At 32.0% G+C, this 14,936-nt stretch overlaps 1 protein-coding gene across 2 annotated transcripts in view; it reads right to left on the bottom strand.

Moving 5' to 3' along the window:
* Positions 1-14,936, bottom strand: part of Spn (protein phosphatase 1 regulatory subunit spinophilin) — a 470,769-nt gene that overhangs the window by 33,357 nt on the left and 422,476 nt on the right. For both annotated transcript variants that reach the window (XM_075368965.1, XM_075368964.1), the window contains exons 22-23: positions 8,434-8,583; positions 6,939-7,103 (exon numbers count right to left, since the gene is read on the bottom strand). In XM_075368965.1, the coding sequence (XP_075225080.1) occupies positions 6,939-7,103; positions 8,434-8,583 (315 nt within the window). The remainder of the gene's footprint in view (positions 1-6,938; positions 7,104-8,433; positions 8,584-14,936) is intronic.

The following is a 14,936-nucleotide window of genomic DNA, read 5'->3' as shown; positions in this document are numbered from 1 at the left end:
AGAATATATTAAAAATAGATAACTTAAAACTAAACAACTAGACAACTACTGATGTTAAACAATTATCTTGAATTCTCTATAAACTATAATTATAAGACTACTTGGTACAAAACATGATTAAACAGAAAGATCAGAAGTATGTTCACACTGAGTCACAGGAACCTGACATATTTTATAAAGGAAAACATACAAAATATAATTTACCTAAGTATGTTTTAATCTGTTATTACTGCAAATATAACAGTATTTATTAAATAAATTATTATTTTTAAATAATATGTCAGACATATAAATAATATGTCCTTCACTACTTTCTATACACTGTTGTAGTTTGTCCTGCAGATTTCAGATTGCTGCTTGCACCATTTTGTTTGCGATTGCTCTGATTCTTCTTGTATGGAGGTTTTGAGATTGTTAATATTATATTAAGTCTACTGATGAACATTCTAGATACCCCCAGAAAAGATAGTAGCATACTGAAAGGTCTGGTGAATTTGTGCTGGCCATGCAACATCTCCTTTGGAAATTATATGGCCTGAACAGGGCTCTCCAGTCACCATCATTGTTGATCTTCAGGCAGAGTGGGCTGAGGGTCCAACCTGCTGGAACCACACCACATTCGAGTCAATCCTACAATGAAGCAGATCAGAAAGGAAATCCTGTAACATCGTTGTGTTGTGTACTGGTCAGAATTGACAGTTATCACAGGCCCTTCCTTTTCAAAGAAATACGACCCTATAATTCTTAAACTTGCCAGAATACACCATACTTTATACATGGACTGTGAAGAGGACACATATGAACCCTGTCAAGATTTTTATCAGTCCAGTAATGAAAATTCTGTTTGTTCAATGTACCCAATAAAATGTACTTCGTCATTCATTAGCAGGACCTTTTCATAGGTAAACAAGTTAACAAAATTTACACAAAATGTCATCCAATTTTCTTAGAACTCACTTAGCTCTCAGGCACAGAACAGTTGTATCTTGTAGTACCATCATTTTATAAGGATAAAAGTTCAAAACCTTGTGCAAAATTCTTCTGACACTGCTGTGGGATAAATGACAGGCTGCAACATGCTTTCTGGTTAAGTCCTCATCATAGCGTGCCTGACTGTCAATATTTGGAGGAGTTATCATGAAGTACACAGAACCTGGTGGTTTATTTTTCATTGCAGAAGTAGTAATTCAGAAATATGTTATCCACAACCTTAATGTACTGTGGCTAGGAATGGCACCATAATGTGAAATACAGAAATGCCAGCAGAATAATCACCGTATAATCATAACTGAATCACATTTTTAAAATAAGTTTCCATGATGAAGGCCAAGCTCCAATGTTACTGAAATGGGATCTGGTATACAAGGTCATACGCAGCTAAATTCCTGCCTACACATCAGTATGGCCCACATATTTTGCTTTAAAAATCATCAGGTTCCCCATGACTCAACCTGTATCACTACGTAACTCCCATGAGGATATGATTAACAATTCTGGCTAATTTTAGGTATCATTTACTTCCATATCCCAGACAATTCTTGAGATGGCTCTTTTTCATCTGAAGATAAGCAGCTTGCTTGTTGCAACATATTTGAGCCAGTCAACAAAAAAAATAAACATTGATCACTAAAAATGTTTCTCTGTGAAAATTGTAAAGATGTAGATTTAATTAAATTTCTCTTTTATCTATACATTTAACTATTACATTATTTGACCAAAAAGTATAAAATAAATTACAGATCAGGATTCTAAAAGAATTAACAGTTCTGGAACAAACAATCATATTATCATGACTAGCAATTACAAAATGCTTGAGTAGCAGTAGAGAGGTGTAATGGATTCAAGACTACTCTTTATACTTCTCCTCAGATATATATATATATTGTTACCACATATATGCCAAGCATATTGGCGAACGCAACACTAGCAGCTCAGATGTCAGTGAGAGTACAGCATATGTATGCACTGGCACAAGTGCCACACCCCACCAACCTAGTGGACTGCATATCTCTCCCATGACAGTGGTACTGCGGCCCCGCCACGGGCAGGTGCCTATAAAAGAGCCTGCCAGTGACAGAGTGAATTTTCAATTCGTCATTGACCACTGCCTGGAGAAGAAGAAGATGGAAGAAGAAAAAAAGCAGTTCCCAGGTTGGCTCAAAGTGGGATCATTTGGGATTCATTGAGGCAGAAGGTGATAGAGCCATCAAAACCGCCAGTGATCATTTTTAAGAGAAGGCTCTTCATCACGTTTTTGGGTAGACTTCAGGCCCCTGAACGACATCACAGAAGATGTGGATTCACAACTGCCACACTGATCTATGAGACTATGAGACTATGAGACTGGGAAGCGCCCATGTTTCTTCGATCTTAAACCTGGATATTGGCAGATTCCCCTAGAGGAATCAGCCAAATGGTTTACACTCTTTTCAGTTCTAGATGATGCCAGACACCAGTTCGAAGTCATACCATTCGGCTTGAAAAATGCACCATATCATATTCCAGCTTCTAATGCAGAACATTCTCACTGGTCTCCTCCGTCAGTGCTGTCTGATATATCTGAATGTTATTGTTTACATTAATAGCTGGGAAGAACACTTACACTAGACGGACTTGGTGCTGGAATGCCTACATCATCTGACGTGCTCTTTGGAGAGATGCCAATTTGGCCCAGATGAGGTGTCATTTTTGGGCCATGAATTCACACCTACAGGTAATATTCCACAGTAGCAACACCTATGAGCCATCATCAATCACAAGACTGCTGGGTCAGGAAAAGAGCTGCAGAAATTCCTAAGAATTGTAGCTAGCTGCGAGAATATATCCCAAGATAGAGTTTTCTGCACCACTGACTGACCTGCTATGGGGGAAACAGTGGAAATGGACAGATACTGAACAGCAAGCCTTCAAAGCTGTTCGGCAGGTCTTTAGCCAACAGTTGAAGTTATCTCGGCTAGATCCAGAGCTTCCTACAGTCTTGCAAACCAACGCCAGGCAGCAAGAACTGGAGCATGTTTTACCAGCAAGCCAAAAACAAGAAGTGAAGATTCATCTCATACATCAGCAAGAAGTTCTGAGATGCAGAAATGAAATATCATTCCAATGAGCTTGAATGCCTCGCCCTGGTGCGGGCAATCAAACGCTATCGACTGTACTTCTAAGACCAAACTTTCATCCTCAGAATGGACAACAAGACTTTGACATGGCTAAGGCAGGCCATGGCAGGAAACATGCTTGCTGGGCCTTATTGGTTCAAAGTTTCAAGTTTACATTAAAGCACTGTCCTGACTGGGAGAATGAACTACCAGAGCTGTTGTCAAGAACTGGTGGAAGAAGAAAATACTACAATGGTGCGGGATGAAGATAGACTACACTCGAGTAAATATGGCCAAGAAGAAGGTGGAGTGGTTACAACCCGACTGCAAGAAATTATCACCACTTCTCTCTCTCTCTCTCTCTCGGCACAATAAGCCGATTCATAGTGCCAACGATTACGCCAAATCCAAATTCAGCTTCAGGCATTTACCTCAAAGTGGAAATAGACAGCATCGTACGGACAGAAGGATATAGCACTAGGGCAGGGCCCCTAGTGCTACCTGGGATAAATTTGCCGCGAGTGCTGTCTGCATTAAGAAATCAGACCAACGCTGTGACCGGCTTATCACCAAGTGAACTGCTCATTGAGAGTCTGTTAAAGAGGCCCGGGGCTGGCAGCACCCAATAGCAGAGAAACCGTCTCAACCCATTGGGGTGTGGGGAAGGCAGCATCACATCAGCAGGTCTACTGCCAAACACAACAGAGAACAGCAACCAACATTTAAGGTGGATGATCAAATGCTTGTCAGCGTGCTGTCTGATGAAAAAACCACAACTAAAACCACCGAAAAATATATAATGTTTATGAAACAGATATTGGATGATTTGAGTGTAAAATTTGTAAACACTTTTCAATTTATGGCTTCAAGTTTGGAAAAATTAGCATCCAATTTACCAAAGGAATCGTTCAGTCACGTCAAACCACATTTTAGCCCAGACAATTTAGTGTTGGTCACAAAAATGGGCATGTATCCTTATGAATATACGATTTACAGTCAAAATTGAACAAAATGCAGTTACCGGCAAAAGAAAAATTTTACAGTTCGTTAACCGATTCACGTATTACGGACGATGAATATAACTACACAAAAAAAAGTTTGGGAACATTTTAAATGTAAAACGTTATGCAAATACAGCGACATACATTTAAAATGCTATGTGCTGTTGTGACACAACAAACAACTCAGATGTGAAGAACTGTAGTTATCTGTCTGTCTTCACTATATATCAATCAGCTAGGGCATATTTTATATACCGAACTCTGAATTTAAGACAAATTGAAACACTATTCTTAATCACAATTCACTTACGACAGGGATGGTGTTTCATCAATTTTGCCTTTCCTTGTTACAAATACAATTAATTATTTTCAAATCTCTGACAAACTTGTCCCGTTCTTGTTCCCTAAAATCCTTGTACAATAAATAATCTCCTCAGATTTATTCTATATTGCAAGCTACTCTACTGGTATCACTTAGCGTTTTAAAGTTAGCCAAATCCCCACCTCTTCTTACCTGCTGATTTTTAACATCCTTTATCTAAAACCATCTACCATTTAGATAGTAATTGTTATAGGCTAATCCAGCTTCATATTCACTGGATAGTCACTAAAATACATTTTACTGAGTAATATTAGCTGAAAATGAACAGTATATGATATGAGATTACAAGAATAAAAGAATATACACTGGGAAAGTTAATAAGCATAAAACAACTATGTCTGCTAGGCGTAAAACAAGTATTCAAAGGATACAATTAATTTTTAAAAGATTAAAATAGTAATGTATTAATGATATTTTAAATCGGCACATTAGCAAAAAACAAAAAAAAGCCAACTTATATCCCTAACACCCAACATTATTAGTATCAGTGTTATACAAGGAAATGATTCAATAAATGTTGTTTTTGATCTTTAGTGTTTTATCTTGCACAACATTTCAATTTTCAGGACAATATACCTGAGATGTACCAGGTATTGTGGAACCGTCAGATCGTAAGGAATGCAGATGCAGTTTAATTACTAAGGATTTTTAATGAAATTAAATTAATTTTTAAGGATTACTAAGGAAATTTAAGTGTATCTTAATACAAGGTAAGCAAACTGAACCGTGCCAGCTCAAACTGCAGTTGTTGAGTATCACCTTTATTGCTGCTACTACTAGCACCACGATTGGTTATGTATATTAATACTCTCATCTATGGTTATCAGATGTAAACCGTTCATGCTTCAGTATAATATGGTTTTGTTCTTTGCAAATGAGTTTTTCTAAAACATAATGCTTTTATTAAATTTACAAAATAAACTTATTAAATTAATATGGAAAAATTCAAAACAAACAACAAAAAGTCAATAAATCAACATCAAACTTACACTTTATCGGTTTTACCTGTAACTACAAACAGTTACAAGATAAATAAAAAAATTCAAACAATAAATAAAGACAAAAACCACTGGTGTTACCAAAAGTAAACTTAAATGTAGGTAAAAAGGGAAACATTCAATGCCATAATGTTTTATAATGAAGTTCCAGAAACTTACAAATTTGAATACAAAAAATGAAAACTGAAAACCAAATTGAGAAAGCATGTATCATATATGATAAAATGTAAATTTAAGATACCTAAAAAGATTGTAAAAAATGTAAACAAATGATTATTAACAAAGACATAATTGTGAGCATTTAGTTTTTAGTTTTAAATTACACATACATAAGTTTAAGTTTGTAATTTCAATTAATATGTAATCAGGCCTGTGCATAGGTAGTCTTACTAAAATAAGAATAGCTAGTTACTTGTATGTAACTGACAAATAAATAAAAATCCTATTTGATTGGTGAAAAGGTTGCTATAGTGTTAATACATATGCATACTGAATCCTTCCGAGAAATTCATACCATCAAAACCATGTCTTCTCAAACAAGGTGCAATTATTTGGGCACCTTAATTCACACAACACCAAACTGGATGACTGAAAATCCTCACCGGATGTTTGATAAAAAAATGATGGTGTATGGTGTGCTGTTTCTGGTAATCATAGAGTGAGGCAAATATTTTTTGATGTGTAAATACTTGTGTATATGAATATTCAATACTTTTTATCGCTTTTGTGTAGTGTACAATTTTCAAATAATTCTACGGCTCGCTTAACAGATTATGATAAAGAATACAGCTTCTTTCAACAAGATGGATCAACATGTTACACGTCAAATGATTCAGTAGCACACATTCATGCGGTTTTTACAAAAGAATGAACTGTAACAGAGGTCAATGATTTCTACATTCCCCATTTTAGTCTAATTGTGATTTTTTCTTCAGGTTTATTTGAAGGATAGAGTTTATGAATCAAATCCCCGCATGAACTGAAGGCAAACATTCTACAAGAAATTGATGGAACTGACAACATTTTGAATCAGGTGATAACTGTCAATACGATCACTCAAGCACAATACCGCACACTTCACAAGGGATGCTAAGTTCAAACATCTTTTATTAAATACAGTAAGTATATAAACTTTTATCATCGTGTAATATAATTTTCATTTTTTCATTTCATTCATAAAATATTACATAATGCAATTGAGTTTACTCTTCTGGGGTTAGGTTTAAAGTTGCTGACCCAGTTTATAAATAATTACACACTGAATCTATTTCTGATGTAAATATAAAAAAAAGTCAAAAACTAATTCTACAAATTCTTTTTTTAGGAATAAAAAGCATTCAGAACAAGGCTAGTTGTCTAATAAAGGCCCAAATTTAGCTGACATTGTATAAAAATATAATTTAACAAAAAACATAAAAAATATAAGAAATTATTCTACATTAATTTTATATTAACTACTCACTCTGTCCTTAAGTGCTTTAACCAATGCATTATATTCAGTATCCTTTTCTTGAAGCATCTGAAGGTAAAATTCTTCACGATGTAATAGATCTGTTTCACGACGATGAAATTCACGTAATAACCTTTTGGCTTTACAGTATTTCTTTTCAAGAACCATGTATTGTCCCTGAAAAAAAAATCATATTATAATGATAACTATAACAATTCAGCGGTAAGATAACTTGTCATGTCGTACTAACACAGCACAAAATTTATTTCTTATCATAAAATGAAGTTCACTTAAGCATCCAAACATAATCAATCCCCTCCCGCAATTATCTGCCTTTCATAACCAAAATAGTTATCCACACAACAAACTACGTAGATCAACATGCTAGATCTACAAACATCACTATATGTAATGGTAGTGGTAGAATTGTACCGAGGTAAAATTATACCGATGGGATAAGTAGAAATTGTACCAAGTACAGTTTTACCAAAAAGTAGAAATTATACCAAGTACAATTGTACAAAAAAGTAGGAATTGTACCAAGGTACAATTTTACCAGTCCCAAGAATCAAGGTACAATTCTACCTAGAATACTGATTAATCCTAAATCCACTTTGATGTGTATTTACTACAAATTTAACCGAATGATAAATCGTCAAGCATAATCTAATAGATAGCGTGCTGTGAAAATTAAACACTAGCATTTGGTTGCTTATTTGTTGTGATCAAATAAACAAATAAATTTTGAAATTTTCTGAAAAATGGATAAAATTGAAGTTGTTATAAAATACTTTTTATTTAAGTTTTAACCCCAAATAATAAACAAAATAGTTAGATTCCTCTTTACAGGATTTTTTCCCTTCATTTTTGACTGTAAAAAAGTCAGTTGCAGAATTTAAATGTGGTCGCACATTCATTCAAGATGATGATTATTCTGACAACCAAAAACCACTATGATTGTTGAAATCATCAAAACAATCCACAATGCCTATTAAATTAAGGTATGTAACCTTACTAACTGCAAACCATTGATAGACCATGTCCATTTATCAATAATTTTCCAACACATCTATCTCATTAAAAAAATTCTTTTTCATAAAAAATTTCTATAGCTTCATAAAACATTCCATCTGCCTAATTTTTAATCTTTAAACAATCCATTTGTATTTAACTTATTAAATATTAGTTTTATCTAAATGTTGCTGTTATGATCATGATAATGATTATGCTACTGCATATTTTTTACCACTCACCTTCATCTTACCAGGAAATATATTCATACAGGTAATGGAAAATAGTTTTAGGATTAAAATCTTTTGATAACGTAAAACATGATGATATGACAATTATTTTCTGACACCGACATAAAACAAATGTAAGATGACTCAAATATGAGTTAATTTTGTAAAGTAGTTTTAACAAGGTCTATAATCGAAATAAATATATAAATATACAGATTTATAGTACAGTAAATAATATGAATTAATCAGTTATTTAAAAAAATTACCTGAGATTGGTCCAACATATCTTGATAGGTAGTAGCTTGATTTTTTGCAACTGCAAGGCTTCTTTCAAGCTCACGTAACCTTAAACTGGATAACCTGAGTTTTTCAGCACATTCTTCTCTACTCGCACCACTCTCTTCGAGTTCTTCTAACTATAAAGTATCAAATAATTATTCTGATTTATAATACAAAAATAAAATTAATATTGAACATATAATAATAAATAGTTGGCTATGCGATACAGCCTTTTCCAGAAAAAAAGCAAACAATCTACATGAAAAAAGATTAGTGATTTGTAAGCGAATGAAATCATGTACAAAAATTAGTTCATGCATTGGCTTATACAGCAAATCAAAATGCAAAATAAAAATTGATGCAAACATGCACACAGTTTTGAATGAGTTTATGAAATAAACATAATTATATATACATATCAATTAATATTATTTTCTGCATTTAATTTATTTGTTTTTTCTTGACTTATACTGAACTAAATTCATTCAATTAGTAAAAAAATATATTAAATATTAACTGATTATAATTGACACAAGAATTGAGAATTAATTTATTATCACTTTAGAAAAATAATAATATTAGAAAACAGTTTTGGTAGGTATAATCTTGTACTTTACTATAGGTTCTTTTTAGCGTGTAATAGATTAATTAATATTTAGCCTATTAATAATAAAAATCTGAATAATATTTCAGCTTAAAAGAATTACTATCTCAAAAATCCTACAACTACCATGAAGACCAGCGATTCATAAAATATATAATATGCCATCTCTTTCAATTTAATATAAGATTCAAAAGAATAAGGATTCCCAGAGAACAAAAGAGAGCCCCTTTGTTTACTCCCTACTATAAGACTACTTTTAGAGTAAATAATTTTAAATTAAAATGAGTTAATAATTTTAAGAAGAAGATGAATCATAACAAAATCAAAACTTAACGGCTGATCTTCAAACAACTCAACTTTACTTTCTACATTAAAAATAAATAAATTAAAACAACCTGTATCTAGTCCTTAAAAATAGTAAATAATTTTGATTACAGTATCTATGTACAATTTGTGACCTCTTTAATTGATAATTGTATAAATAATGTAATAATACTTTGTATAAAGTAAAAAAATAATACTTTTTTAAATTTCAACTTTAAGAAATTAACATCAAATTACGAACAATTAACTAATCTTTAATTTTGTGCTGACTTTACAAAGTCAATGGTTTAGTAAGGCAAAAAGAAAAATTATTGCAGGGTAGTTATTTTTATTTAAAATAAGTAAAGGCCTACAAAATAAACACTGAGGAAAAAACAAATAAAAATATTTATTTTGAGCCCAGCCTATCACAAAAAAAACACACTAAGTTTTATTAAAACCTGCATCTTGATAAAGATAATAAAAAGTATGCAGTTAAATAATGTAAAGAAACTTGATTATAAGCTAAGGCTCTCTCTGAGATGTGGGACAAATTTTTTTTAATTTAAATTTGCCAAATTATTTTTTTCAAACAAAATTATTTTTATATAGAAATGGTATCAGGCTATATATGAGGTGTGGCTGTTAAATAAGACTAATGTTCCTACAGAAGAACTGCACATGTGCCAAATTCATACGACTGACAGCTGTGTAGTGTGAAGCCTTCTCTTTCGATTGTTGCCACTCCAGTTTCTGAAGAGATATTATTCTGGCCATGGCCTTCATTTGGAACATCTGTTTTTTTGTTTTGCTGAAAAAATGATAAGTGTTTTATTAAAGCAAAGAACTGTTGTGAAATTTCATATGAAACTTGGAAAAACCGCTACTGAAACTTATCTTTTATTAAAAAAAGTATTTGACAATGAATGTTTATCATGTATGTAAGTTTTAGAGCGGTTTAAGTGTTTCCAAGATTACTGAGAAGACGTTGAAGATGATGTTTGCCCGGGTCACCCTTCCAAGTCAAAAACGGATAAAAATATTGAAAAAATTGGTAATCTGATCTGATCTGACCGTCTGTTAACTATACTTGTCTTTATTCAAGGTCCTTGCACAACTCTGTGAAAAAATAAGAAAAAACAACTTGAATTGCGAAAGAACATAGGTTCTTCATCAGGATAACGCACCGGCTCACACTGCATTGTCTATCAAGATATTTCTAGCCAAATATGACATCCCAGTGTTAGACCATCTGCCTTATTCGCCTGACCTGTCACCATGTGATTTTTATCTGTTCCGCAAAGTCAAATCTGCATTAAAAGAAAAATAATTTCAGACCATTGAAACTATGAAAGAAGAAGTGGCACACGTCACGAAAGAGCTAACAAACGAAGACTTCCTGCACTGTTTTGAACAATGGAAAATTCATTCACATGGAGCATTGTAGCAATTGAGGAGGGGTGTATATTGAAGGGGATAATAACTAAATATGTATAAATCTAAAATAAAATATTTTACAGCATTAGTCTTGTTATTTAATAGCCACACCTAAAAATATCATAGGCCATAATATCATTAATTTCAGAATTTATAAAATCATTAATATAAAAGATGTGATATTATAATTAAAAAATTGTTCACTCGTGTTATTTAGAAGTAACTTACAACATGACAACCAGAGGAATCTTCCTTTGAAAAAAAAAATGAGATTGATCCTTTGGTAAAGGCAAAGCTTGAAAATACATAAAAAAAAGTACAAATTTATCAAATTCAGAACCTGTTCTTTTGAAGTATGTAAAAAAAATAAATGCATAATTAATAATTTTTGTCTTTACTCTGACTACATTTATGAAAAGTTGCAATGAAAAAATATTTGTTCTAAAATGCTATTATTCAGAGATACTGCAGGATCATGGTTAAAATGCAATTATTGAAATAGTCATCGAATTTAAATGCGTTACCAACATAATTCAATCATTAGGATTGAATTAATATCATTTATTTGAGGAACAGTTGATCAGAGACTGGAAAGAAATAATTATTGACTAGTACAACTCCTTTCATTATCTGTGGAGTAAGATACCAACCAATCTATGATAAACACTTATATATATATATATATATATATATATATATATATATGAGGTTTGACCAAAAAGTAATGAGAATTTTTGATTTTCTCTGTAAGTATTTACTCAGTCTTAACGTTTATCCTATCCTTTTCAAATTAGTCCCCTTGTGATATTAAATAATTATGCCAATATAGCTTCCAGTTCAAAAAAAAAAACACTGTGAAACATGTTTTTGGGTATCCCCCTCGAGCTCGGATCCTTCAACTCAACTATTGTTGAAAAATATTGTCCCTTGAGTGTGTCCTTTTAAGTTTGGAAAATGAGAAAAAGTCACAAGGAGCCACGTCTGGAGAACAGGTTGGTTGCATCACAACAGCATTATGTTTAACCAAGGATAAGTAAAGGGATGTGCGTCGGTGCATTGTCATGGTCAAAATCCTCAAGTTGTCTCTCTAAAGTTTGATGTGTTTTCTCTGGATTGTCTCGCACAAATTGAGTAAAACTTCTAGTTAGTACTCCTTTTTACTGTATCACCTTTCAGTAGGAATTCCTGATGAACAATTATATTGTAGTCAAAGAAAACAGAAGGACCTTCACATCTGACCGGACTTGATATATTTTTTTTGGTCCTCAATCTTCAGAAAACTTCTACTGAGATGATTGAGCCTTCATCCTAATGCCGTTGACATACACCCATGTTTCATCACCAGTTATGACATGTTAGAGCAAGTCTGTGGTGTCAGTGATGTCAGCAACCATTTGTTCAACAATGATTACACAATGTTGTTTTTGTTTGAAAATTTAGCAGTTTTGAACAAATTTGGCTGCCACCCATTTCATGTTTAAAATATCAGTAAAAATCACTTCATATGAAATATGGAATTGCCATTTCTTTGGCAACCTCTCTAATCGTGATTCTGCAATTTGCAAGCACAGTACTACCAATAAGCAGAAAAAAGATAAACTCAAATGACAAGATACAGCGCATGTAATTCAAAAATTCACATTCTTTTTTAAACAGACTCATGTATATTTATGAGCTGACCTGAATAAAATAATTAATCATTTATTTAAACAAAAAAAAGCATTTACCTGAACGGTATGAAATGAATACACACAAAGAGAATAACACTGATATACTAAATGAACACACACACACTCGCTTCAAATCGAGAGAAATTTTTTGAATATACCATTAAAGGCATGTTTTCCCAAATTTAAAAAAGAAAAAAAATTACCAGGAATCACAATGTAATAACACTAAAAATGCTAATCACTGATGATATCTACTTTTGCATAGCTGAAAATATTTTGATATAAATAAAAGACTACTATTATATTTTAACTTTGGTTTGGTTCATCTACAAAATAATTCATTTAATTAAAGAAAATATAAGTACCATACACTGTAAAAAGTAACAGCTAATAAAGATTCTCAATTGCTTCAAATGCTATAAGACAAATCAATGAAAACAAAGAAAAGAGTAACTACTAAGTGAAACCAGAGGAGATATAAGAAGAGCTACTGCATGAGGTATAAGAAAAAATCTTACCATTTACCCAATTAATTGACTTAAAAAACATGCAAAGATTAGTTCATGCTTCAATTTAAAATAAAAACCCCAATTGATAACTATAACTTTAAAAGACAATTTTAATACAACAAATTTTAAATATCTATATTTAAATTAATTTTTAGGCAAAAGTATTAAATAATATAAATGCAATCTTAAATGACTTCCATATGATTCTTAATGGAAAGCAGAAATTTATTTTAATGTATCTCTCACTTAACGGTGTTGATTTTTCTTTTTATGATCTTAAATGTAATTTATATTTAATCATGAATAAATCTATAAATTTCATAAATAAATTTATTTATTTTTGAAAACAATATACTTAATAAATAAACATTATATGTATATATATATATATATATCTTTTATGACCGCAGAGGATTGCTTTATTCAGTCCATTATCCAAGTTGCTTTGATTGGACTGTTTGAGTCTTGCGGTCCTTCCAGTATTTTTTCATATGTTATGTTTGATCATTGTACTCTTTCTACTGTTTAAAATGTTCATGTTGTGAGTTTTTGTCTTAAGTGTGAGGCAAGTATTTTTTTCTTGATTTTCTCGTTTAATTTTATAATCTGTGGTGTCTTTTGGTATAAGGCCAATTTCCTTCAGATTCTCTCTTACTTCTCTGATCCATCCGTATCCTGGCTTGGTGTTTTTCTAGTAGAGATTGTACTGTACTAATCGATTCAGAAATCTTGAATCTTACATCCTCATGTCTAAAGAATCCTAGTCTCCTCTTACGCTTGGTATCAGTGATGAGTTCTAACTCTTTGTACATGATTTTGTCGAGCATGATCCGCCACTGCCCGTCTTAAGGTACATTTTATCGATGCAGATTCTTTCAATTCTTCTTTCAACTTTTTGGAGTCTATCTATCTTCAATTGCTCATTCAGGTGGAAAATTGCTTCTGTTGCGTAGGTGGCTTCTGGTTTTATAACTTTGTTGCAGCGTCCTACTTTTGTGTTAATTGATAGGCATCTTTTACTGTAAGCATACAAGGTAAATTTTTGAGCTTTAGCTAGTTTGTTTCTTCTTATTTGGATCAAGGTTTTATCATTTAGGTTGTCTGTTATTATTTATCTGGGGTATTTAAATCGGGTTACTATTTTGATTTTATTACCGTTTATGTTTACTTCTTTTAATCGTGTTGATTTTTGGAGTGTAATTTCTGTCTTTTCAAATGATATTTTGAGGCCAATTTTATTTGCAATGTTTTGAAGTTCTAATATCTATGATTTAGCTTTGTTGATGTTGTTTGCTAGCAGTGCCAAGTCATCGGCAAAACCAAGACAGCTTGTTTTGATTTTTCAGCCTATTTTTACATTTGGGAGCATTTTTTGAGCTATTCCCTTATAACCTGTCTATCTATTATCTCATTACTATCTACAGCGCAGTTGAATAATAGCGGTAAGAGCCCACTGCCTAGGCACAGTCCTGTTTTGATCTCAAATCGTTCCAAGAGCTCACCTCTGAATTTTATATTACATATATATAAATGCAGAAGAAATATAAAAATATATGTATAGAAATATATAAGTACAGAATATCGATTTAAGATATATTTTTCCTTAATATTTCATGAGAGTATTTTGGTGGGTTGCCGTAACCTCAGTCACGATTGAAATAATTCTGTTATTGCATAATAAAATTAAAAAAATAAAAGTAACGAAAATTGTGTATTAATTTACACGAGCGTTACTATCTGTTGCAGTTTTTATAAGATCGTGCAACAAATAGCAGCACTCGCATAAATTGGTATGCAATTTTCATTATTTTAGTATTTTTATTATTAAATATTTATTATGCAATAACAGAATTATTTCAAGGATGTGGGATCCTGCAAAAGTAATCATGAGTTATCTCAATATTCTGTACTAGGTAGTTTATATATATATAAGAAGAAATATATAACAAAATATATATATATATATA

The sequence above is a fragment of the Lycorma delicatula genome, chromosome 6 (genome assembly GCF_047948215.1).
Source record: "Lycorma delicatula isolate Av1 chromosome 6, ASM4794821v1, whole genome shotgun sequence".
Taxonomy (NCBI): domain Eukaryota; kingdom Metazoa; phylum Arthropoda; class Insecta; order Hemiptera; family Fulgoridae; genus Lycorma; species Lycorma delicatula.
Note: the sequence above shows the minus strand (reverse complement) of the source record. Positions and strands in the feature narration are given on the sequence as shown.